This window comes from Eulemur rufifrons, chromosome 14, assembly GCF_041146395.1.
Source record: "Eulemur rufifrons isolate Redbay chromosome 14, OSU_ERuf_1, whole genome shotgun sequence".
NCBI lineage: Eukaryota > Metazoa > Chordata > Mammalia > Primates > Lemuridae > Eulemur > Eulemur rufifrons.
The window spans coordinates 10,894,232-10,920,009 of record NC_090996.1 but is presented as its reverse complement, the minus strand read 5'-3'; the positions used below and the strand labels follow the sequence as shown (position 1 = coordinate 10,920,009).

General features: G+C 40.0%; 1 protein-coding gene across 3 annotated transcripts in view; it reads right to left on the bottom strand.

The window, feature by feature from the left end:
- LOC138394484 (cytochrome P450 3A8-like) overlaps nt 1–25,778 on the bottom strand; it is a 36,785-nt gene that overhangs the window by 1,774 nt on the left and 9,233 nt on the right. For 2 of the 3 annotated variants that reach the window (XM_069486494.1, XM_069486495.1), the window contains exons 2-12: nt 20,888–20,981; nt 18,686–18,738; nt 16,983–17,082; nt 16,114–16,227; nt 15,763–15,851; nt 14,299–14,447; nt 8,718–8,845; nt 7,586–7,652; nt 5,111–5,271; nt 3,549–3,775; nt 1,042–1,204 (exon numbers count right to left, since the gene is read on the bottom strand). In XM_069486494.1, the coding sequence (XP_069342595.1) occupies nt 1,042–1,204; nt 3,549–3,775; nt 5,111–5,271; nt 7,586–7,652; nt 8,718–8,845; nt 14,299–14,447; nt 15,763–15,851; nt 16,114–16,227; nt 16,983–17,082; nt 18,686–18,738; nt 20,888–20,981 (1,345 nt within the window). The remainder of the gene's footprint in view (nt 1–1,041; nt 1,205–3,548; nt 3,776–5,110; nt 5,272–7,585; nt 7,653–8,717; nt 8,846–14,298; nt 14,448–15,762; nt 15,852–16,113; nt 16,228–16,982; nt 17,083–18,685; nt 18,739–20,887; nt 20,982–25,778) is intronic. The other variant, XM_069486496.1, reaches the window with a different exon arrangement.

Sequence of the window (25,778 nt, the reverse complement as noted above, 5' to 3'; positions counted from 1 at the left end):
GGTGATGATCAGTGAAACTAGTTTGATGGTGAGTACATGTGGTGCTTATTATTCCATTCTTGGGATACTTCACTTAGTAGAATGGGTTCCAGCTCTATCCAGGAAAATATAAGAGGTGCTATATCCCCATTATTTCTTATAGGTGAGTAGTACTCCATAGTATACATATACCACATTTTATTAATCCACTCATGTTTGATGGGCACTTGGGTTGTTTCCACATCTTTGCAATTGTGAATTGTGCTGCTATAAACATTCAAATGCAGATGTCTTTGTTATAGAATGTCTTTTGTTCTTTTGGGTAGATGCCCAATAATGGGATTGCTGGAACAAATGGTAGGTCTACTTGTATCTGTTAAAGTTATTTCCATATTGCTTTCCACAGAGGTTGCACTAGTTTGCAGTCCCACCAGCAGTGTATGAGTGTTCCTGTCTCTCTGCATCCACGCCAGTATTTATTGTCATGGCTTTTGGATAAAGGCCATTCTCATTTCTGAGATGACCCAACGCAGATTAATATTTTTAAAGCTCCCTGGTGCTTGTAATGTGGTGCCAGTTGTTAGATGCACTGTCATGAGAGAGCTTCTGTAAGTGCGGGTGGAGGAAAGCACCCTCGAAAGCCATGGTGAGATAATCACTGCACTGTGTGATTGTGCAAAACACTTCCTTATCTTTCCAATTTATTTGAAACTGAATTTAACTCTTGCTCAAGGTCAAAGGACGTAAGACAATTATTTTTTTTATTTTTTTAAATTTTATTTTTCTTGCCACTGCTAACTGTCTATGTTACAGAGACTGGACATACTTATGTCATATTAATCTGCATTGACTTTACATGATCTTTATAATTTGATAATTATAAATCCATGTTTTGAATTGAAGAACTGAAGCACCTTTAAAGATCACTAATGGATCCAAATACATTATTTGACCAATAAAATAAATTACTAAAAAGATGAACAAGCATATTCTTTTTTTATATAGACTCCACAGTGAACGAAACTCCTAATGGAACATTATTTATACAGAAATTTTACTGACCTGTGTTTCTTCGCAAGGTTTGAAGGAGAAGTTCTGCAGTATTTTGACGAGAGCAAGTTTCATGCTCATGAGAGCAAACCTCATGCCAATGCAGTTTCGGGGCCCGGCTCCAAAGGGCAGGTATAAGTAAGGATCTATGTTGTCCTTGTTCTTTTTGCTGAATCTGGCTCCACAATAGTAGATAAAAAAGTTAATGAGAGAGAAACCACAAAGGCTATCTGTTAAGAGTTCTGACTTAGACCTCCTGTCCCCACCAGCAGTGGTAAACAAAATACGCTGATGGGTTAGTCATGGCAATCTTGCTATGGTTATTTTGCTATGAAAATTGTAAGCTATAGATCCTTTCCATTATCCTTATCCTGTAGGAGCTGTCCATTTTGCTGAGATGAGATGAGTACTGTTTTAAAAACTTGCTTCTAACTACTAAAATATATTCCTGTTTGTGATGTGCTCACACTCTAAAAGGCACATAAGTATTGAGAATGATTAATGGAAAGGTAGTTTCCTGCTTCAAATCATACTTATGTTGGTCATATGTACATTGAGGAAAGAGCAGGAGAAAATATCTAGCACTATTTAAATTGGGCTTCTTCTTTTTCCTTCTCCTCCCTCTCTTCTGCTTTCTTTTATTTCTAAGTCACCTGTTAACTCCTCCTCTTCCCTGTCTTCTCCTTCTTTGTCTTTTTCTTTGTCTTTGTCTTCATAGCCCTCCTTCTCCTCCTTCTCTTCCCCCTCGTGCTCCCTCTCCTCTTCTTCTTCCTGATCCACCTCATTCTCCCCCTCCTCCTCCCTCTTGTCTTTCTCCTTCTTACCTCACGATCTCTGCCTCTCTCTCTTTCACACACATAGAATAATTTGTCAGGTCATTTACATGGGAATTTGATGCTACTTTCCTATAATACAATCACAGCTTTCTTGTCTATGTGTTCCTCTAGGCTATCAATTCTTTGAAGGTTAGACCTGCATTTTGTTCAACTTGATTCCTCACTGTATGATTATATGAAGAAAAGATGTTGTTGTGGGTAAGGTGCTAATGACATTGTGGTGTTGTGTTTTAAAAGATGTGTTATATTCTGGAGAGCATTCTAAAATATTTAAAGGTGATTGCTTCAAAATAACAGGAGTTTGGGAGATGGTCGTGGTGCTGTGTGGATGGGGCAGCTGACACACGTTGAGGATTCTTATGGCAGGTGATGGGTACATGCAAATGCATGAAAAGTACTCTACAGACTTGTTTCTATAGAATATACATGCATATTTGTGAAACATCCTCCTTAATAGATTTTTTTTTTAACGTTTGGATGTCTCACATCCTGGCCCAGTTCCTGACACTCAGTAAGCATTTACTCTGTTTGGTGACACAATGAATCCACGGGAGTACACTGAGTGGTCTCTGATTTTTTGTTTTTGCAGGTAGAGGAGGTTGAATTTTTCAGGTTCAAAGAAACACGGAATTCTGCTACTCCAGAAAACGGAGAACTTGGTCAATTCTGATTACTCTTCCAACACATATGTGCAGACTCCATGGTAGCCCAAAGGATACCATGGCCAACAATACAAGCTCCCTGCCATTATCTGGCTTGTAGTGATGGGTCTATAAAGTCTAGCTCTCAGGCCCCCTGACTCACCAGCCAGTGCCCTAAAAACTGTATTCTTAATTTTTCCTTCTAATAGAATAATGAAAAGACATCAATTATTTCCAGTGTTCCTAAGTGCAGTCTTGGCACTGTATTCCCAGAGCAGTCTGCTGGAATGTCTGAGAGGTCTAGAGAGCTATGACTACGCTTTGGAAGAGTCACTGACCACTGAGAGTACAAGGTACCTGGCCCAGAACTGCAGCCCCAGACAGGACCAGGAAGACCAGTGCTCTCCACTGTCCTCAATGGAGTGGCTTACACCCACAGAGGTGAGGACTTCTTAGGTCCTCACCCTGCTCCTTTACAATTACCCTTGAGGAAACAGCAACCAATGCTGAACACAAAGGAATGTGGAAACATTTGTTAAAGTTAGTGTAAAATTCAGAGAGATACAGGGAACAGCACAGAAAAGCTGTAAATCGGTAAAAAGCCTACACTAACATAAAATAGGGGTCAAATGAATTATGGCAAATCCATACCAAAAATATATAGTTAAAAAGGATAGTGTATAGTGTATAGTTTACTCTTAAATAAAGTAAGAAGCTGTTCAAACCTAAATAAAACATGATAACACTCTAGTTTTGAAAAAGTTACATATGCATAGAAAAATGTCCACCAGGGCATACATCACATAATTACTGAGGCTTACCTTATGGTGTTTTGACTGTGTGTGGCTATAGTTTCCCTTTTACTAATCTATGGTTTACAAACTTTCACAATTAATACATTTTTAATAGGAAATTTGTACAAATAACAGGACTTAGAAGAAAATGACTGCTTAACACATAATAGTTATGTACATTAAGAGATGTCAGAATGTGCTTGAACCAGCCTGGTTCAGGGTGGGCTCCCTTCAAAGGGGCCTTGTACCTTTCAGGGCGGAACTCCTTGGGCTCTGGCCAGTACTTTGGGTCCCAGTGAAGGATATGAGTTGGTACCATCACCACTACACCTTTGGGAATGAACAATCCTTTGATTTCAACATCTTTCTTACAGACCCTCTGAAGTCTTCCACCAATGGGGAATAATCTGAGAGTTTCATTCACCACCATGTCAAGATACTCCATCTGTACAAGAGCATCATAGGTAGCAGGTGTCTGGGAACAAAGAAAAGCCCATATTTTAATAAATTGAGACTTGGAATTAACTGTCAACACAGTATAGTGAGTACTATTGAAGTCTTAGGGGATCAAAAGAAACATATTGGCAAAGGACCTTCACATCCATAAGGCATTTTAATAACTATCCAGTGCTTGATCTGCTCAATGTCCCATTAGACATGTGGAGATGTTACAGATATGGGAGACCTGAGGGGACAGCCCCTACCCAGGGACTGAAATCCAGAGCACCACCACATAGTGCCTTTTCTTCTCTCATGAACAAATGTGAACAAAGGAGGAGGAACATACATTTCACTACTATATGTCAAAGTCAATGTCACCTTGCCAAAACGAGGCCACATGTGTACCCAGGAAAGGGAAAGAGCATGTAAAGAGCAAATCGCCCTGTTCCACATAAGGCTGTTTAGTTGGAAATCATGCTTGGTGACCCTTTTGATTATATATATAAAATGTGGGTGCAGAGACCATAACAAGCTCTATAAATAATTTGAGGATAAACTAGTCCATCTCTAACCCAAACAGCACAAAAGAAGGTTAAGATTGGAAGGTCCCAGGGCACACAATTTGAATTCTAGTAAAAGTTATAAAGGGGATAGAAAGTCCACATGCAGCCCCAACCGCTCTTGCTCAAACTATCTAGTAATTGTTGCTTAAGGGCTTGAGTATCAGCTCTAAAAAAGGTCCCTTTGTGTTCATCTCACTGCCAGACCAGCCTTGCCAGCCCGAGAGGCCAGGTCTCTTCACATCACAAAGGATCCCAGGTGGGCAGAGATCTGAAGAGAGTGTGGGTGATATGTCCCTAGCACTTCCTATTGGATTTGGAGGCAGGAGTATAGAAGTTAAGAGATTCCACAGGAGCCAGATACCCTGGTTCCTACTTGACTTCTTCACCACTAGCTCCATGACTGAAACATGAGACAGGTGTTGGGTAGAGCTGGGTCCACCTGCCCGGTGCACGTGAAGCCAGGTATGATCAGACAGCAGGCAGAGAAGAGCCTGCAAAGCTATCTATCCAGATATGTGAGCAACAAATGCTACGGTTTTCTGGATTTTTTTTTTTTTTTGCATTATTGTGGTAACTGATAATAGATGCACGAGACCAGCACTGTTTTACAGATGTTTTGTGTTTCTGGGAGCAGCGTCCATTACCTATATTTCTCCCTTTCTATTCCTCTTTGGAGCCTTCCTAAGTAGTGCCTGTGAAAAACTCAAGGCTTACACATTTGGAAAAACCCCTCCTAGGAAGTGGTGAGCAGGCATTCTTGCTAAGGCTTCACATCCTCCCTCCATCTCCACGTATCATCCACTCACCTTATTTGGCAAAGTCGCATCAATCTCCTCCTGCAGTTTCTTCTGGACGTCAGGGTGAGTGGCCAGTTCATACATAATGAAGGACAGAACACTGCTAGTGGTCTCATAGCCAGCAAACATGAAAGTAATTGACTGGGCTATGAGCTCCATATCAGACAGAACTGAAAGGAGAGAAAGGATATGTTAGGGAAAGCAGGACAATGTAGAAGATCACAGTTTACAGGAAAAAAAAATCCAAGTGAGCTCCCAAATCCCTAGGAAAAAAGTGGAAAAGTAACTCAGAGTCACACGAGGAGTGGTTTTCATTCTGATGTCTATGTTATAGAGCCAGAACAAGGCAACATTGTATAACCCAGTTTATCTCAAGGTGTATATGACTGTGGCCCATCCATTCCTCATTATGCAGTCCTCACCACCAACACATCTGGGCTATTTCCAGAGAGCATTTCTGGCTAACATACTCAGTGTTATGGTTGTGTCCCTTGGATGATCATAAAAGTACTTCAGCTGTAAGTGAAATATAGGGTACCCTTGTGCACCAGGAAAAATTTAAAGTATTTTAGTTACAATAGAGCTTGAAAATTTTTGAGAATTTGCAATACTGAGACTTGAGGGAAAATTGAAGATCTTTTCTCTACACATGGTTGAGGGAACTTAAGGGAACAACACTGGGCCAGAGATAAACTCTTGCTACTCCAAGTGTGGTCCATGGACCAGCAGCATCAACAGGATCTGGTAGCTTATTAGAAATGCAGAATCTAAAGCCCCACCTAGACCTACAGAATCAGTACCTGAACTTTCAGGAGACGTCGAGATTTGTGTGCCTAAGAAGCATGCATTTTACCTTTGAGAGTCATCGGGTACTAGAAGATCGAGGGCACAGTTTTTCAAAAGAGACTATCTCAGGACGTACAGAAACTACAGAAATAGACAAAAAGCTCAAAGGGTAGTGATTGACCCTTGTCTGATGAATGGCACTAAAATAGCAGAAGCCTTTATGATTACAGGTTGGCCTCCTCCTTGATTGTTTCTCTGGATAGAAGCTGAGCATAGTCAGGGTATGGTCTGTTTCAGTGGGACTGGATTCGGACCTTTATGTACCCAAACGACTGAAATACATATGGTGCCTGCCCCAACCATATAATTCATTACTAAAAATAATACAAAATAGTGTGAGAAGTGTCTGCACAGTTGTGATTTTTCAGTGATAGTTCTGTGATGCTTCAGTTGGTAAATTCTACTATCCAAGTTTTTTTATTTTTTATGAAACAACCAGCCTTTCTGGAATGTAGCCAGTCCTTGTTTCTAAAAAACTATGCAGACTTGTAGCATCTAATCCTCATGGTGCCATAAAAGTGTTTAATCACCAGTTTAGAAATGAGACATTTTTGTTTGGTCCTGAATTGAACCCAGCCAAGACTTTAACACTATACATATAGAGCAACATTTATGCAGTCAGCCTCAACCCCATGAAACTGAATTGAACTTCTGCTATAATCTCAAAGTTTAGAGCTCTGCTGTTCAGTGAGATAACCACAAGACACATGTACCTATTTAAATGTAAATTTTAATCAATTAAAATTAAATACATGTTAAAATTCTTCTTGAATGGCTGTAGCCACATATTCAGTGCCCAGTAGCCCCATGTGTCCAGTGGTTACTACAGTGAACAGGGAAATGATAGACTATTTCCTTCATCACAGAAAGTTGGATTGGATAGATAGATTGATAATAGGTAGATAATGTATACACAGATGATAGAATAGATCTACACATAGACACGTGTACAGTACTGTGCTGGAGCAAGTCCATCCTTGATCTAGAGAACCAATTGTTAAATATTCAGGACTTTTGTGAGGTGGTTGTTAAACTTTTGAAGCTTGAAACTGACCATGATTCTTATTTTGCCACCATCACAGTTATTATAATTTGAGTCAGAACTATCCATCGATAGTGAAACTAGTTGGTGAAAGGTCAGGAGGAATGGGATATTTCATAATCTAAAATGTCTCCCCATAGGTTACTTGCTCATTATGAAGGGAAAAATAAATGTTTACAGTAGATTGAGGTTGTGAGCACACTTTCACCAAGTATTCCTAGTTAAAAATCACCCTGACTGGGCCAGTGTGCCTTCCGATTTGATGTTAGATACAAATTTCTTGGCAGAGGTTCTGACTCAGTGGATCTGGAAGAGGCTGAGAACCTGCATTTGTTCTGATGTAGGTGATGCACAGACCCCTGGCTGACTTCCAGGCATGACAGGCTTGTTCAGGGGTGCCCATCTTGCTTTGAAAATGGCTATTCCTCTGTACTTCTAGAAGGTGCCTCAAGCTACCAGTTTATTATTTGAATGTGTATCATTCTGCAGTGTGCCAGAAATTCTCCTATTCCTGAAAAGCTTCCTGCACATTTTCAGAACAAGACCCTCCCTCTGGGCTTCCTCATCAGGAGTTCCCAGAAGTCCTCCTTGGTTACCTTTGTGGGACTCAGTTTCTTTTGAATTCTGGGAGTCAATCATCAGCTGAAGAAAATCTACTCGGTGCTGGAAGCAGAAAGAGAAATTTCAGTGATACAAAGTGACTAGTGAAGTCAGAAATAAATCAGGAGTGCAGTCCTCAACCTCCCTTCTGACAATATGGGCTCCAGATGTCCAGAGTCTGACAGGTGTTGCCTGAGTCATCAGTGAACAAAAACATCCATCTAAGACCCTGGAGGGTAGGATGTTTCCCTGGGAGAATTCCAGCTATCACGTGCAACTGCTTTTTGGTCTTCACTCTCCCTGATCCTTTGCTTCTCTGGCTTTTGGACACTGTTTCCTGGCCAAAGAGTTGCCTGCTCCTTTCCACATCACACCTGCCTTCTAGGACTTAAGTTCTTTTTGTTCTGAGGCCTTCATTCTGAACCAATGGTCACATAGATTAATTTTCTGACATTTTCAGAGCTCCTTTGCAGTTTCTTTGTGGTAGCATCTTCTAGTGCTCCACATTCCCAGAACTCTATAAAATCTTTAGTGATATCTGGGCACCCACTTCTGCCTCTGTGACCTGCAGACATCCTTGGTCTGGTCTGGAGCCCTCATGAGGGCAGAGCTGCATCAGCCAGCTTGCAGACCCTAGGCCTAGAGAAGACCTCAGCTCGCCTCAGGCATTGAGCATGCTCATATTTAACATACGCTATAATAAGCAGGTAGCCAGAGAGGGCTTTCCATGGGAGAATGTCTAAAATAACTTGAAATGATTCCTTACCAGTCTACGATTTGGGGCAATTAAAATAGCAGTATAATCATTGTTAAAGAGTCATTGTTTTCCTCTGAAAATTTATTGAAGTGAAGGGAAGTGGTCAAGTTTTTTCTCACTGGCATTTATGCTATGACATACTAATTGTTGTGCCTGATATTAAATTTTAAATGCAGACTGCCTCACTCATTCTTATATCTGCCTCCCATCCTCCACCTTCTTCATTCCTACAAAATGAATTCTTCTTTTGTTCTTTACTTAAGCTTTCTGTCTTCCTTTAAAAAATATACTTAAATGCCCAAATTATGTGAATAAAATTTCCCAAATTATCAAATAGTGAGCATCTTGATGTAACCACCACCAGATTTTACCTTTTGTTTATCTTGGAGGCGACTTTCTTTCATCCTTTTTACAGAGTTTTTTAAAAAGTTTGTAACGTCTTTTGGAAACACAGAGATATTTAATAATTCAAAAATTGGAATAAGGAATGGAAAGATTGCTATAGGGGATAAAAAAGAAAACCATGATTAAAACATAAAATTTACCTGGAGCAATTATAATTTTCTCTACCATGAGTGTGAAAAGTAATAGACTTCAGGGTTCTCAAGCAGGAACTATTCCCTCTATGCCCTTAGCTCATCTTCCAGGCCAATGGCTGAGCAGTGGCACATCCACACTTAGGGCCTACCGCTATACCTGTGAGATCAATGACCTCTTTTGCATTTTGGGTGACAGGGTTAAATTAACAGGATTAAATTCACTGACCTCTTAGCCCTTATATAAACTCTAATCTGCTGCTTTAATTAGTTGTGCTTTTCATGAAATAATTGTGATAGAAATAATATATCCTATGTCCTTAATCTACTGTGGGATGAAAGTAGAAATCAATAACTAAAAGAAATTTAGGAAGCTCAGAAGTATGTGGAAATTAAATAATGCACTTCTAAATAACCAATGGGTCAAAGTAGAAATCAAAAGGTCAATTAGAAATTGTTTTGCAATGAATCAAAATGATGACATGATATGCCCAAACTTATGGGATATAAGAAAAGTAGTGTTCAGAGGAAACTTTATAGCTTTAAATGTCTAAATTTATTAAAAAAGATCTAAAATCAATAATCTAACCTTACACCATAATGTAGTGAAAAAAGAAGAACAAAATAAACATAATTCGAGCAGAAGGGAAAACTATAAGAATAACTAAAGTATGTACTAATAACACAGACACTTAAAACAATAGAGAAAAATTAATAAAACCAAAAGATGGTACTTTGAATTATATCATTAATATTAACAAAGGTTTAATTTGTTAGATTGACCAAGAAAAAGGAGAGACAACTTATCTTAATAGTCTCAAAAATGAAAGAAGGGAATTGACTAGGGACACGAACACAATTATATAAAGAGGAAAGCAATGAAAAAGAGAATAAAAATAGAGAAATATCATTGAAATCATTTGTAGGAAGTGTCCAGAGTAGGCAAATCTAGAGAGACAGAAAATAGATTAGTGGTTGCATAGAGCAATGGGGTTCATGGGTTGGTGACAGCTAAAATTGCAAGTCTCTACAATTCAACAAGAAGACATAACAATTTTAAATATTTACATACACAACACAGTTGTGCCCAGATTCTGAAGCAAATCCTACTTGATCTAAACAAAATTATAAACAACAGCACTATAATGGCAGGGTACTTCAACACCCCACTGACAACAGGATAGATCATCCAAACAGAAAATAAACAAAGAAACACTGGATGTAAACAGAATTTCAGATCAAATGGGCCTAACAGACATTCACAGAACTTTCTACCCAAAAACCACTGAACATACATTCTTCTCATCAGCTCATGGGACATTCTCTAAGATTGACCACATCCTAGACTACAAAACATGTTTCAACAAATTTAAAAACTAGAAATTATATGGTATATCTTCTCAGACCACAGTGGAATAAAATTAGAAATCAATGAAACAGAAACACTCATCTCTTACACAAAATCATGGAAACTAAACAACCTACTGCTGAATGATTCTTGGGTCAAGGAGGAAATTAAGATGGAAATCAAAAGATTCTTTGAACTAAATGATAAAGGGAACACAAGTTATCAAAATCTGTGGGACACAGCTAAAGGAGCCCTGAGAGGACAATTCACAGCCTTAAAGGCCTACATCAAAAAATATAGAAAGATCACAAATCCAAAATCTAATGAACTCACTCAAAGAATTGGAAAAAGAAGAGCAAACCAGTCTCATATCCAGCAGAAGAAAAGAAATGACCAAGATGAGAGCAGAACGAAAGAAAATTGATAACAAAACAACTATGTGAAAGATTAATGAAAGAAAAAGCTGGTTCTTTGAAAAGATAAATAAAATTGACATGCCTCTTGTTAGATAACCAGAAGCAGAAAAGAAAGAACTCTAAAAAGTCAATTAGGAGTGAAAAAGGAGAAATTATAACTGATACCACAGAAATACAAGATATCATCTCTGATACTACAAAAAATCTCTATGCACATAAACTTGAAAATGTTGAAGAAATGGAAAAATTGTTAGAAACACACAGCCTACCTAGGCTGAATCAGGAAGCAACAGAACTCCTGAACAGACCAATATCAAGTACTGAAATTGAACCAGAAATAAAATCCTTCCTAAAAAAATAGTCCTGGACCAGATGGTTTCACATCTGAATTCTACCAGACTGACAAAGAAGAACTGATACCTATCCTACAGAAATTATTCCACAATATTGAGAAGGAAGGAGTACTCCCCAACACATTTTATGAAGACAACATCACCATGATGCCAAAACCAGGAAAGGACTCAACCGAAAAAGAAAAATATGGACCAATATCCCTTATGAATATAGATGCAAAATCCTTAATAAAATGCCAGCAAATTGAATTTAGCTGCTCCAAAAAAAAAATAATAATAATAATCCATCATGACCAAGTGGGCTTTATCCCAGAGATGCAGGGATGATTCAACACATGCAAATCTATAAATGTAATTAACCACATAAACAGAAGTAAAAGTAAAGACCAAATGATCTTCTCAATAGATGCAGAAAAAGCATTCTACAAAATTCAGCACCCTTTTATGATAAGAAAATTTAACAAAACACTCATAGACAGGACTTACCTCAAAATGATAAAACCCATACACAACAAACCGACAGCCAACATCATATGGAATGGGGAAAAATTGAAAGCATTCCTGCTTAGAACTGGAACCAGACAAGGTTGGGCTCTATCATCACTTCTATTCAACATAGTGCTGGAAGTCTTAGCCAGACAAGAGAAGGAAAACAAGGGCATCCAAATGGGAGGAGAAGAGGTCAAACTACTGATCTTTGCTGATAATATAATCTTATATCTAGAAATCCCCAAAGATTCTGCCAAGAGACTACTGGAATTGATAAAATAAGTTCAACAAAGTCTCAGGTTCGAAAATCAATGTAAGCAAATCAGTAGCATTCATATACAGTAACAACAGTCAAACTGAGACCAAATCAAAGACTCAATACCTTTCACAATACTAACAAAGAAAATAAAATACATAGGAATATATTTAACTAAGGAGGTGACAGACCTGTACAGGAAGAGCTACGAAACACTGAGGAAGGAAGTAGCAGAGGACGCAAAGAGATGGAAAACCATACCATGCTCATGGATCGGCAGAATCAAACTTGCTAAAATGTCTATAGTGCCCCACGTGGTCTACAGATTCGATGCAATCCATAGTAAACTACCAACATGATTGTTCAGAGATCTAGAAAAAAATAATTCTATGCTTTGTATGGAAACAGAGAAGACCCCCACATAACTAAAGCAACCTTAACCAAAAGAACAAATTTGGAGGCATCAATTTACCAGGTTATAGTAATCAAAACAATATGGTACTGGCACAAGGACAGAGACAAAGACCAATTGGAACAGGACTGAGAATTGAGACATGAAACCATCCTCATTATAGCCATCTGGTCTTTGACAAAGAAGACAAAAACATACATTGGGGAAAAGAATGCCTATTCAATAAATGGTACTGAGAAAATTGGATAGCCACATGTAGAAGACTGAAACAGTATCCACACCACTCACGAGTCACAAAAATCAACTCATGATGGATAACAGACTTAACCCTCAGGCATGAAACTGTATGAATTGTAGAAGAAAACATTAGGAAAACTCTTATAGACATTTGCCTATGGAAAGAATTTATGAAGAAAACCCCAGGGCAATCATAGCATCCACAAAAACCAATAAATGGGACCTGATGAAATTAAAAATTTCTGCACAGGCACAGAAGCTATCCGTAGAGCGAACAGACAACTTACAGAATGAGAGAAAATATTTGCATGCAGTACATCTGATAAAGGGCTGATAACAAGAATCTATATAGAACTCAGGAAAATCAGCAAGTAATAATCAAACGACTGCATTAAAAAGTGGGCAAAGGTCATGAACAGAAAATTTTCAAAAGAAGATAGACTTATAGCTGAGCAATACTCCATGGTATACATATACCACAATTTACTAATCCACTCATGAATTGATGAGCATTTGGGTTGTTTCCACATCTTTGCAATTGTGAATTGTGCTGCTATAAACATTCGGGTACAGGTGTTTTTCTTATAGAATGACTTTGTTCCTTTGGGTAGATGCCCAATAATGGGATTGCTGGATCGAATGGTAGGTCTACTTGAATCTGTTTAAGGTCACACTTGAATGTTCTGACTTGGGGGAATGGGGGTGGGGGGAGGGCATGGGGGTATAACTATATGATGAGTGCAATGTGCACTGTCTGGGGAATGGACACACTTGAAGTTCTGACTCGGAGGGATGCGCGGGACATGGGCAATATATATAACCTGAACTTTTGTACCTCCATAATAAGCTGAAATAAAAAAAAAAAAGAAGATAGACTAATGGCCAAGAAACATATGGAAACATGCTCAATATCTCTAATCATCAGGGAAATGTAAATCAAAACCACAATGAGGTATCAATTAACTCAAGTGAGAATGACTTTTATTAAAAAATCTGAAAACAACAAATGTTGGTATGGATGTGGACAGATAGGAACACTCATATGCTGCTGGTGGAACTGCAAACTAGTACAACCTCTATAGAAAGTAACATAGAGATACCTCAAAGAACGAAAAGAACTAGTATTTGATCCAAGAATCCCACTACTGGGTACCTATCCTAAGGAAACAAAGACATTATATAAAAATGACATCTGCACTGAAATGTTTACAGCAGCATAATTGAAAATTGCAAATACATATAAACAACCCACATGCCCATCAATATATGAGTGGATTAATAAAATGTGGTATCTCTATACCATGGACTACTACTCAGCCCCCAGAAGCAATGGTGAACTAATATCTCTTATGTTATCCTCGATGGAACTTTAGCCCATTCTCTGAACTGAAGTGTCACAAGAATGGAAAAACAAGCACCACATATACTCACCACCAAATTGGTATTAATTGATCAATACTTATGTGCACATATTGAAGTATTATTCATTGCGTGTCAGACAGGTGGAAAGGGGAGGAGCAGATGAGCATATTCATACCTAACAGGTAAGGTATGGACTGTCTGGGTGATGGGCATACGTGTAGCTCTGACTTGAGTGGTGCCAAGGCAATATATGTAACCTAAACTTTTACACCCCCATAATATTGTAAAATAAAAAGAACAAAGATTAAAAAACAAAACAAACAAACAAAAAAAAAGCAAAGTTAAGAAAATAAAAAGAAATTACAGGTCCCTGAGTTGATGAAAATATTCTAAAGTTGACAATGGTAATGGTTACACATATGTTTGAATGTATTATCAATGGCTGAAATGTCCATTTTAAGTGTGTAAATTATACGGTATTTGAATTATATCTCAATAGTTATTTAAAAAAAGAGAGAGATAAAGAATTAATAGTCCACATACTTATTGAGAAAAAGAATGGATCTAAGAGATTAATTTTTAAGAGCCTCTTGGTCTTTTCCACAAAGGGATCTTGTGGGTTGTTGAGGGAATCGATGTTCACTCCAAATGATGTGGCCGTGATCACATCCATGCTGTAGGCCCCAAAGATGCTGAGTACAGAAAGACACGGGAAATTGAAATTAGCACTGCTTCTCCATTCTTCTAGTACACATGCAGCAAGATGTGTGTGTAAATCCATGAGAAGTGTCAGATGACAAGAACCATGGCTTTTCAGAACTACCTGATGGATCATCTCCCCTATGACTCACTCATGATGTGATTATCAAGTGCCAGTGATGCAGCTGGCCCTGTGCTGGGGATGGTGGGGATACTAAGTCAAGATAGACCTACCTCTGAGCTCAAGGAGATCAGGTACAGGAGGACAGAGGCCGAAAGTCAGACAAACTACAGGAGATTGTGTTGAGTGTGGATGACAACAGGGATGTAAGCACCATGCTTCATCAGGTCAAGACTGGAATAACTAACTCTTCCTAGGTACTCAAGAAAGGTGACATAGCCTCCACAGAGAGTCTATGCCAAGAGCTGATTGATCTTTAGCACATTACAGAACAGCAAGACCCTGTTCTGAGTGACCACAAACATCTTCTCTCCTCTACACTCTCTGTTAAGGCTGCTAAAAGGCCCACTTCCCCCAGCTCCTATGATCTGGGGTTGGCCTGTGGGCAGGAGCATTTCTGTAAAAGGTAAAAACTGAGAATGTTCCTAGGTAAAAACACATTAGATGACAAAATAACAGATCCCACCAAAATTTATTTAGGGGGGTCCCATTTTTGAGTGACCACATGTCCCCAATCTGCCTAGGACAGGCTCAGTGCACACCTGTCTTTCCTGCATAATTCAGAAATATTTCAGTTTAGACATTAAATGACATGATTGCTCTAAAGATTGCCTTTACAGGGCCCTCTCTCTTTTGAGATTGAGGGAAGAAGAAGTGGTGGGAAGTTTTAATATTTAGTATTTCATGGTATCTTCAGTAAAAATATGAAGGGATTGAAGTTCTCCCAAGTCTCCCATTGTTAATCTTCTGCCCTGTCCCTGCCAGCCCTCAGGTACCAAGCCACTTGACCTCCCACCTTTCCATACTCTCTGTGCCCAAAACTTTGGTACAATCATGTTTATTCTTTCTAAGCTATGTATTTTGTCTTCCAGAACATCTAAAGATCACATCATCAGATTAGTTACTCATGGCTCTTGTGCACAGGGGAGAATACCCTTCGCCATTTCTGGTGCCCTGAATTCTCATGCAATCTGCCCCATCCCTGGGTGGCCCACTGGAGTTGTAGCACCACATCCATGCTTCTGTTTGGTCACTGGAATAACTTAACAGTGGGAATAGCAGCTCCGTGTTAGGCAGCTAGAGGGTTTAATGACAGCTCAGAAGCCCAAGACTGTCCTCCTACTTACTCTTTCAAGGTGACAGTCTTGCCTTTCTCTGCTTCCTGCCTCAGGTTTCTCACCAACACATCTGCATACTGGCTCACGATGGGGACCATCTAAGCACAAAACACAACACTGCACATAGTTAAATGTATAGACTCAAGTCCCAGAAGGACATGGCTTTCCCTAGCATGGAGTAGTAAGTGCTATTTTATAATGAATTTTATGATATGTCTTCTGGACATAAAGATAAAAAGCCATTTTTAGAAAGCTCAACCTCAATGGACTGTCTCCTGGTAAGGGACCATAATGTTACTTTCTCCCTGTTCCCAGATTCATACTTTCAGTTTCTAAGTAGAAGTCCCTGTAGTTTCTTACCTCCTTCAGTTTTCCGCTGGTGAACGTTGGAGACAGCAATGCTCGTATTCTCTTCCATTCTTCATCTTCAGAAAAAGAGACAGCACTTTTCATAAATCCCACTGGACCAAGAGGCTAGAGGTCAAATCAAAAACATTTTGTCCTTTATAAGTTTTGTAGATCTCCACAGATGTAAAAATGTGTTAAACAGACATCACTTATTTAACAAATATTAAGTGACTGTCTCCCAGGTGGTGGGCCCCATGCTAGGTGCTCAAAGTATTATAGATTTATCCCAAATGGCTCCCCTCCTCTGAGCCTCTGTGTGTGTGTGTGTGTGTGTGTGTGTGTGTGTTTGTGTGTGTATATGAGGTCACCCAGCCACCTGGTGTTGTTTCCAGCCTCTACATCTGAGTCTCCTTTTAAATGCAAATGATCCCCTGGTGGGGAACCTTTTCTTCCAGGGTAATAGAGAGGAACAAGACCTGTACCTCCTCCAGGGCTGTGCAGAGAAAAAAGGGACTGGTGACAGTTCACCAGATGGCCTTGGCAGACTGCGGATTGCTTGAGACTACTTCTGCCCAAATGATGTTTGACAATGGTGCAAACAGCAATTAAATGCAGGGAGGACAGCCTTTCCAAAATGGTGTTGGAACAATGGGACAGCCATAGGCCACAAGAAATGGACCTTGACCTAAACCTCATGCTTTATATAAAAATTTTTTACACTGATGCAAAATGTTACCATTGGGGGAAAGAGGATGAAGGGTACATGGAAACTCCATATACTTTTTTTTTTTTGACAATTTCCTGTGAATCTATCAGTATTTCAAAATAAAAGCTTAATAAATAAAAAAATAAAGGTATAAAGTTAAGTCATGAATGCCTACCCGCCGGTTTGTGAAGACAGAAAAACATTCTTTCACTAGTACTGTTTTGATCATGTCGGGATCTGTGATAGCCAACAGAGGCCGTCGACCGTCATACACCCTGTGTCAGGAAAACAGAGCTGATTAAACTCTGCAAGCCTAATTGTGCAGCTGGAGCCATACCCAGGAATCCAGACTTTGACCCTGACATTACATAATCCATACCCCAGTTATACAATACACAGCAACATTAGATCCTAGTTCAAGTTATGGTAGGACACACAGCAAGGTTCTGACCACAAAGCCACTGAGTCTTCATAGAATAAAGGGAAATGTGGCTCAAGTGGGGAAAACACATTTAAATACAAAATAGCTCTTCTACAAGATCATGGTCAGAAATAACAGGAAATCTTTGGTCTGAGGTACTAAGGAAGAGGCGAAATCTTCTGCCACTTGCTTATAGCGTACACAGGATTGCACGTCTTCTGTGCCTCTCACCAAGCCCCCAGCAGCTTTAAAAAGGGAACAGTTGCTGCAATTGGATGAGGCCACCATCAAAATCATAAAGTCCATTAGCCACTGGGAACACAGTGGTTCAATATATTCTGTATCTCTTCTTCAAAGTCAGTAGAATTGAGTAGACAAAGAAAAACTTGTACATACTTCTCTTGAGAAGTCTTCACTTAAATTTAAAAAACAACACACAAAAAAAGCTCCACACTTGCAGAAAAAGCAAAAAAAAAAAAAAAAAAACATATTATAAATGATTTCCCAATATCCGTTCATCTCTGTTTATCTCTATCTCCCAGCTCTTCTTTCAAAGCACATATTAAACCCAAAAATTTAATTTAAGAATTTGGCTTTATTTAAAAATGAATGACTTTGGGGGGGAGTTAATGCCATGCATTTATGAGCACATATTAGAATGTCTGAAATGATGCATTTCATGCAATTGAAGGTAACCTAAGGTAGAAAAAAAAAGAGAAGAGGTGAAAAGACAGACACTGTACAGAAAGTGATTCTGGGAGTCCATGAGCCATCAAAACTAGATAAAAGTGGTCACCTGCAATGTTCTTAGCCTAATTGGGACTGTAGATCTCAACACCTGATGAGTTATGGAATTCTTGCTAGGATAAGCCTCCAAAAGGTTTTCACTACAGAGTGTGAAAGTTGTCAGAACCAAAATGGAGTCACACTGATGTTATAAAAATAAATAAAAATAAATAAAACCTGGCAGATCCTGGGAAGGCTATGAAAGAGCATGCTCATGCTTGCATGCCTAAAAAGAAAACTGTCACAAAATACTCTACAAAAACCACGCCTTGCACAAAGAGCACAGTATTGTTAGAGTAAAGGTACTTTAGAGAGGACATCTGCCCAGTAACTGCCTGTCCAATCTCAGACTGGTTTCCCCTTGTTATTGATCTTTGTAGATATGGATAATGATTTCAAAATAGTTTTGTTATCCTGCTCACTTTTCCCTTTAAAAACTTTTTTCTTCCTTTACTTCCCTGAATAGGCACATAGTTTGCTACAGCATGCACATTTCCGTTGCAATGCTTTACTCCCAAATAAATATCTTTTTCTTTCAGAGAGCCTCTCTTCTGTTATCTCGGTTGACAATGGCTTCATCCCAAGAGCCTCAGGGCTGAGATTGTCCTTCATATGCAGGGTACCTCAAGATAGCAGCAAGTCTATCCAATGGAAGTTTCCAGAATACTCACCCCCACATCTCTCCATACTTTTTGTAACATTCTTCATCAAATTTCCAAAATCCCTGGAGGAGGAACAGAATAAAATTCAATTGTTATTTTAAATATACTCAACCCTGCCTCTAATTGGGGCAAGAAAGTGTGGAACCTGAAGAAATTAGGCTCTCTGCGTTTCACTGGAAGTTAGAGGAAACCTTTTGTTCAGAGATGTTTCAGGGGAATGGGGGGAAATAGAGGAGATAATTGCAAGGGATGATTTACTGTCACTCCTGCATTTTCTCCAAATATGTAGATACAGAATGACTTACCCTTGTTTATGAATACTAAATAACTCCCTGCATTTCTGAAGTGTTTTTGCACATGCATGTATTCTTGCAGGCTGAGGGAGAGTGAGCAAGTGTCTAGGGGGATGCACATTCTTTCATCTTATTCAACATCCTTTTCATTTATCTCAGGATCTTTCTCTAGAATTCTAGTGGAACTGGGAAGTTAAAGACATCAGGGACCTCTTTTGTTCTACAGATTCATATCAGTCTAAGGCATATTGTTGAGTGAGAAAATGAGTAAGGAGTGACTCAGGAAATGACAAAATGGGTTCGCTTCCTGTTCTCCAATTAAAATGGAAAAGATCGAGAAACGGAGCTTCTTCACATAGGACAAATTACCACACTTGCTCCAAGTCTTCACTTGTGAAGCTGAAAAACAAATCTTCCTGGTGCTATGTTTCAGTTGTGATATTTTAACTATGCAAAAAAAAGGTCCCACAAATATGGATCTTGGGGTACACTTAGTAAAGCGCTGATCTTAGCAAGGTGAACAGGATATTATTGCTTTTGCAGAGGGAAAAATATGGAATCTTAGGCAGTACTTAGGCAAGAAATGCCTGAGTTGGGAGAATTAGAATCTGAGAAAGAAGCCTGAGGTATGTGGGAAAGGAAATCGGGGCAGAGACCAGCCCACACATAGGCTTTGCTGCTCACTTCATGGATGTGAGCTGATGACTTTATGTTCAGGGGCCAGGCCCTGAGTGAAGAATTAGCCACAATGGCTTGGCCAAAATTCACAGTTCTCATGACACTTATAGTACAATTAATTTAATTCTTGGTAATTTTTGTTTTCTTTTTTGAGACAGAGTCTTGCTCTGTTGCCCTGGCTAAAGTGCGGTGGCATCAGCCTAGCTCACAGCAACCTCAAACTCCTAGACTCAAGAAATCCTATTGTCTCAGCTTCCTGAATAGCTGGGACTACAGGCACACACCACAATGCCTGCCTAATTTTTTTCTATTTTTCATAGAGAGACGGGGTCTCACTTTTGCTCAGGCTGGTCTCGAACTCCTGACCTCAAGTGATCCGCCTTGGCTCGGCCTCCCAGAGTGCTGGGATTATGAGTGTGAGCCACCATGCTGGGCCAATTCTTGGTAATTTTGTCAAATTATCTCCTTTCTAGACATTTTGCAGAAGCAAGTATACTTTTGTTAAACAAAACAGAATTCATTTCATGGCTAAGTATCTGAAGTCAATGGACAACCACCATCTAGTCTCAGTTATAGCCTCTCTTTGTTGAGTCTCACCCAGATGGTGCCACCTTTCAAGGAAAAGAAACAAAGCAGAATTCTCTTGTTCTGCCTTGTAAATTTCCAAAATATACCATGGAGAGCAAAAGCTGGGGTACAATTATGAAGTACCCAGAGGGAATTTAGCAGTTCTTGAGAGAATTCAAGTAGGTGCAAATCACCCCATGAATACAAGGGCTGCCTGATAAACTGAAGTTTCCAAGCTGTGCAGGAGGAAGGAAAACAAGGCTACTCAATTGCTCTTGATAAACAAGAAAGTTTCATTTTGGTGCACACAGCTTAATGAGCCACTACTAGGGGCCTCCATGCTGCATTTCTCCTAATACCAAGTATGACTGTACCTTCCTGTGAATATGCACTAGGCAAAAAGACTTTGCTCACAAAGTCTGAACATCAAGCTCTGAATATTAAGTCCTGATCTGCCAGAGATCTGGGCTGTTCAGCTAAGTCAAACCTGAGGCTCCCGAGAGTAGACAACAGAGCCCCGGGGTGAACGTGGCTATCCTCTGGGTGGGGTCTACACAACATTTCTGAAGTGTGAAACCTCAGAACTTCTTCCTGAGGAGGGGCATTATTACCAATGGAATAAGCTGGTGTTTGCAACCATAAGAAGCAAAAGAGAGAGTTCAAAAAAACCCACCTTGCGGTAAGACAGAACATTTCCCACAATAGGCAGAGGTGTGGGCCCAGGAATTCCCAGCTTCTTAAAAAGTCCATGTGAATGAGTCTCATATCTATAAAGGAAAAGAGAAAGCCAAGTAACAGGGATTGTGGTTTTATAGATATGGGAGCTATCCAGTCACTGACTAAGGAACTGCAGTAGCCAAGAGAGAGAAGTCATGCCTAGGCAGTACCAAATAATTGCAACTCCAACGACAATAGCTACATTCACCCACCATCTTCTTTCCTGCCTCCTATGTGAGACCCACCCAAAGTCAGAATGATCATCTAAAAGGAGCTGAAATCTTCAGGGTTGAAATCCTGGAATGAATAGTTCATAAATGTCCCCCAAAGTGAATGCTCTTTGAGTGGTTCAGACTAGAATTCTTCCAGGGCATTTCATTCTCTTACGTCCATTTAGTAATTAACTATTCCATGATTTGGAAGTTCTTGTTCTCAGTAGAAAAGGTGTAAGTTTTTTTCTTCTGCTCTGATTATGTGATTTTGTGTAAGTGCATGCGCTTAATCACAGAGGGTCACCAATAGCCTATGGTGACACCGTTCTTATGGTGTGCTCTGAGGCTTATGCTTTCCCTGCCTTCTGAAATCTGACCCTGTTTTAATATCTGGCTCTTTGTAAAACTACCTTCAGAAGGAGATCTTGGAGGAGTCACAGTATTTGTATTTTTATAAAATGACAACAGTGTTCAAGGGTTCCATTAGACTTGTAGAAAAGTGAGCACTTTTTATGTATACCCAAGTGTCTGTGGTCAGATGATCTCGTTAATTTGCGGTATAGGGAAGGATGGTTCACCTGTATGTTCACAGAATGACACTCTGCAGAGGAATCAATGACTACAGAATCCATTCCAGGCCCTTCCTCCTCTTGTGGAATGTGGTCCTCCAACCGGTGATCCCTGAGAAGCACAGTGCCAGACACACTCATTTTGCCCAAGGTGGCCAATTACAAAGCAGTCATTTTACTGCCTCTGCACATCAACTCCCTCTGTACGAAAATCCATTAACGCTGGTGCAGACATCACTGGTGTATCATGTATGGCCTCCTCCAACTGGGGGTTCTGGATCCCTGCAAACCTTCCCAATGTGGTGCTGCTGATTGATTGCAGATGGGAGGAAGTAGAGAGGCTGAGGAAAGTGGCTCCCGGGCACTGAGCTAATCTTGAAGCTTCTAGGCCCATAAGGTTGGCCCCATAGAGGCAAATGAGGAAAGTGTGGCTGAAAAGTATGGTGTGTATAAATGGTGCCACATTTCCCACAAGCACATTTAGCTGAAAGAGAAGGGCCTTCCAAAGTTCAGCTTCCTTCTTGTTGATAGCATAAGATGAATTATGTTACATTACATAAATAACTAAACTGTTGCAGATAATTGAATTAAGACCTTATTTCATCTTCTTTATAGGTTACCTTTTAGGCCAGGATAGTTTCCAAATATTCTGTCAAAATACAGTAAACATTATGTGATAAAATAAAACTGAAAACTGGCATGAAAGTACATGTATTTGAAGGACCAGCAGAGGCTGCTCAGCTAGGCTCACTTGGATCCTTCCCCCAGAAGCATTAGTGGAAGTCTGTCCACCAACTGCTAAAACCAGGGTGGCCTTGGTCATTCCCACTCCAGTTCTTTCCTTTTTTATTGTAACCATGGCAAACCCATTAAAATAATCTGTTTCTGAACTGTGACATGGTACATGATCTCTCAAACGAGGCCATGCAATGAAGCTAATTTGTGAACAGCATTGGCCCCCAAGAAAACATCTAGTCTAGTTTCTAAACTCATATGGGACCATATAAAGCAGAGTACAGGCTGGGTGAATTTCTTAGTTTCTTTCCAGCTCTCCTCTTTTTGGTAATGTTCCTTTTGGTACAATGGAAGCTTAGAGAAAAAGTCAATAATTTCTCTTGTGTTTAATTGTGTTTCCATAAATAGGGTATTGTCTATGCTACAGCTACTGACTCCTGGGTTGCACCAGTGTCTTCTAGAGCTAAGGTATGTTTGCCAGGCAGCCTGAATGTCTACGATAGGTTCACTACCAGGGACACCACACACAGAGTGACACAGGTAGTGTCCCTGTGCTCAGGCTTTAAGCAGGTGAGATGCCAACCCATCTGCCATGAAGTATCTCTAATGGGGGCCAGGACTCACAAGTTTCTCTGCAGGTTGGGCCCTGAGGGATGAGGAATATTCTCTCAACTTATCCTGTCTGCTCCCTGGGTGCCTTATATATTGTCACTGGCTCACAGTCTCACATACTACCTTAGACTGACAGATTAAGGTAACCTAGATTGCATTTTGTGGCTCCTGCTTTTCAGTCCTCTTGCAGATTAATATCAGGGGAGAAATAAAGCTCTATACTAATGCTAACCTCTCAGACACTAGAAGAAAAAGGTGAAAGAAAAAACTTCAAGATTTCCTCCAGATCTCCTCTGCTCTAAATATCCACAACTGAGTATTCCTCTCTGTTGGCATGCACGCCAACATTTCTTGTTTTGGGATTTTTTATTAAGGCCATTCTCACTGGAGATAAGTGGTATCTCATTGTGGTTTTGATTTGAATTTGCCTGATGATTAGAGATGTTGAGCATTTTTTCATATGTTTGTTGGCCATTCTTCTGTCTTCTTTTGAAAAATTTCTATTCATGTCCTTTGCCCACTTTTTGATAGGGTTGTTTGAGTTTTTCTTGCTGATTTTCCTGAGTTCTAAATAGATTCTAGTTATCAGCCCTTTATCAGATGTGTAGCATGTGAAAATTTTTTCCCTTTCTGTAGGTTGTCCGTTTGCTCTCCTGACAGTTTCTTTGCCTGTGCAGAAGCCTTTTAATTTAATCAGGTCCCATTTATTTATTTTTGTTGTTGTTGTGATTGCTTTTGGGGTCTTGTTCATAAATTCTTTGCCTAGGCCAATGGCTATAAGAGTTTTTCTCACATTTTCTTCTAGAATTCTTACAGTTTCACACCTTAGGTTTAAGTCTGTTATCCACCGTAATTTTATTTTTGTCAGAGGTGAAAGGTATGGGTCTTGTTTCAGTCTTCTTCATGTGGCTATCAAGTTTTCCTGGCACCATTTATTGAATAAGGAATCTTTTCCCCAGAGTATGTTTTTGTCTGCTTTGTCAAAGATTAGATGGCTATATCAGGATGGTTTTATATCTGGATTCTCAGTTCTGTTCCACTGGTCTGTGTCCCTGTTCTTGTGCCAATACCAAGCTGATTTAATAACTACAGCCTTGTACTATAGTTTGAAGTCTGGTAAATTAATATGTCCCATTTTGTTCTTATTGGCTAAAATTGCTTTTGCTATGTGATGGTCTTAGAAAAATCTTTCCTTAAAAAATGACTACATAGGGTTAAATTGCTAAGGAATCTTAGGAAATTCTAACGGATGCTATCTGCTTATGTCGCCAAGAAGTCTGTGAGATCACTAGGCCCCTAGGCAGTGAAACCTTGAACTATTAATGATTATCCTGTCTTTGTTCTCTTTGTTCTTCCTGTACATGTGTGCAGGCACGTAGCCCTTCTCCGGAGGGGTATAAAATTCCTGTACAATTGCAGGACGGGGCCACTCTCTCCGAGCAGAGGTGGTCGCCGGCCGGCTAATAAAGACTCTAATTAGACTTTTGATCCTTTTGTGTCTGATTTGTGCGCTTCCACCCTACAACATTTGGAGGCCCCAGCGAGATTTGCGGGAGCCAGGGTGTGGAAGCACAGGCTGAGTTCTTCGCCGGGGGGAGCTCCTGGGAACTAGTACCCAGCCCCGGGAAGGCTCAACCACCCTAAAATTTTGTGAAATTTAGGAGTCTTCTGTTTGTTTGCACCGGTGAGTTGTTCTGTTTCGTTTTGTGGGCCCTCTTTGATTGCCTGAGGGAGGCTGGACGCAGCTGACTCCCCTGGTTTGAAGCTCTAAAGGCGAGACGTCGCTTGTGAGCTAGGTCTCTTGTTTGGTTTTGTGTATAACGTCTTGTCTGTTATGTGTTTATCATTTTTAAACGAGATTCTGTAATAATAATAATTTGGTCTTAAGTTTTACATAAATAATCTTGTGTTTCTTTTTGGACAGATTGAAAAAGATGGGACAGGCCGCCTCGAGATCGACTGATTGCACTAATTACTCTCCTCTTGAGTGTTTTATAAAGAATTTTACAGACTTCCAACAGAGAGCACGGCCACATGGTTTCACTGTAAATTCCTTTGACTTACAGAAGTTCTGTGAACAAGAATGGCCAACTTTCGGGGTTGGATGGCCACCGGAGGGTAGCTATCAAAGATCTTTAGCTGCCCGGGTGCAGACGGTGGTTTATGGGAACCCGGGACATCCTGATCAAATTCCCTATATTCAAATTTGGAATGATATCTTGGCAGATAATCCTCGGTGGTTGTGCCGTTGCAAAAAGGCGGATTCTCCGCCGAAAGCAGTCATGGTGTCAAAGGTTGCAGGAGGGCAGGGAGAGGGACAAGCAGGCCGTAAGTTATATCCGGTACTGCCGGGACAAGGGGAAGATCCCCTTTTGGAAGAACCCCCTCCTTACGTTACAACCCACTCCCGGGAATCGGGGCAATCGGAGGTCGGAGTTCAGAGCCCACTTGATCTAGCGAGTCCCTCACATACTCGTAGTGGTTCCCAATATCAACCACCACCTGGTGGTCACATACCTGAGGTCCCTATCCTTCCGCTACGACAAGCACCTATGAGTCCAGGGATTGACCATCCTCCTTTTATGGTATATGTCCCTTTTTCCACCAGTGACCTGTATAATTGGAAGAATCAAAACCCTTCTTTTTCTGAGAAGCCCCAGGGATTGATATCTCTGCTGGAAACTATCTTTTTCACTCATCAGCCCACCTGGGATGATTG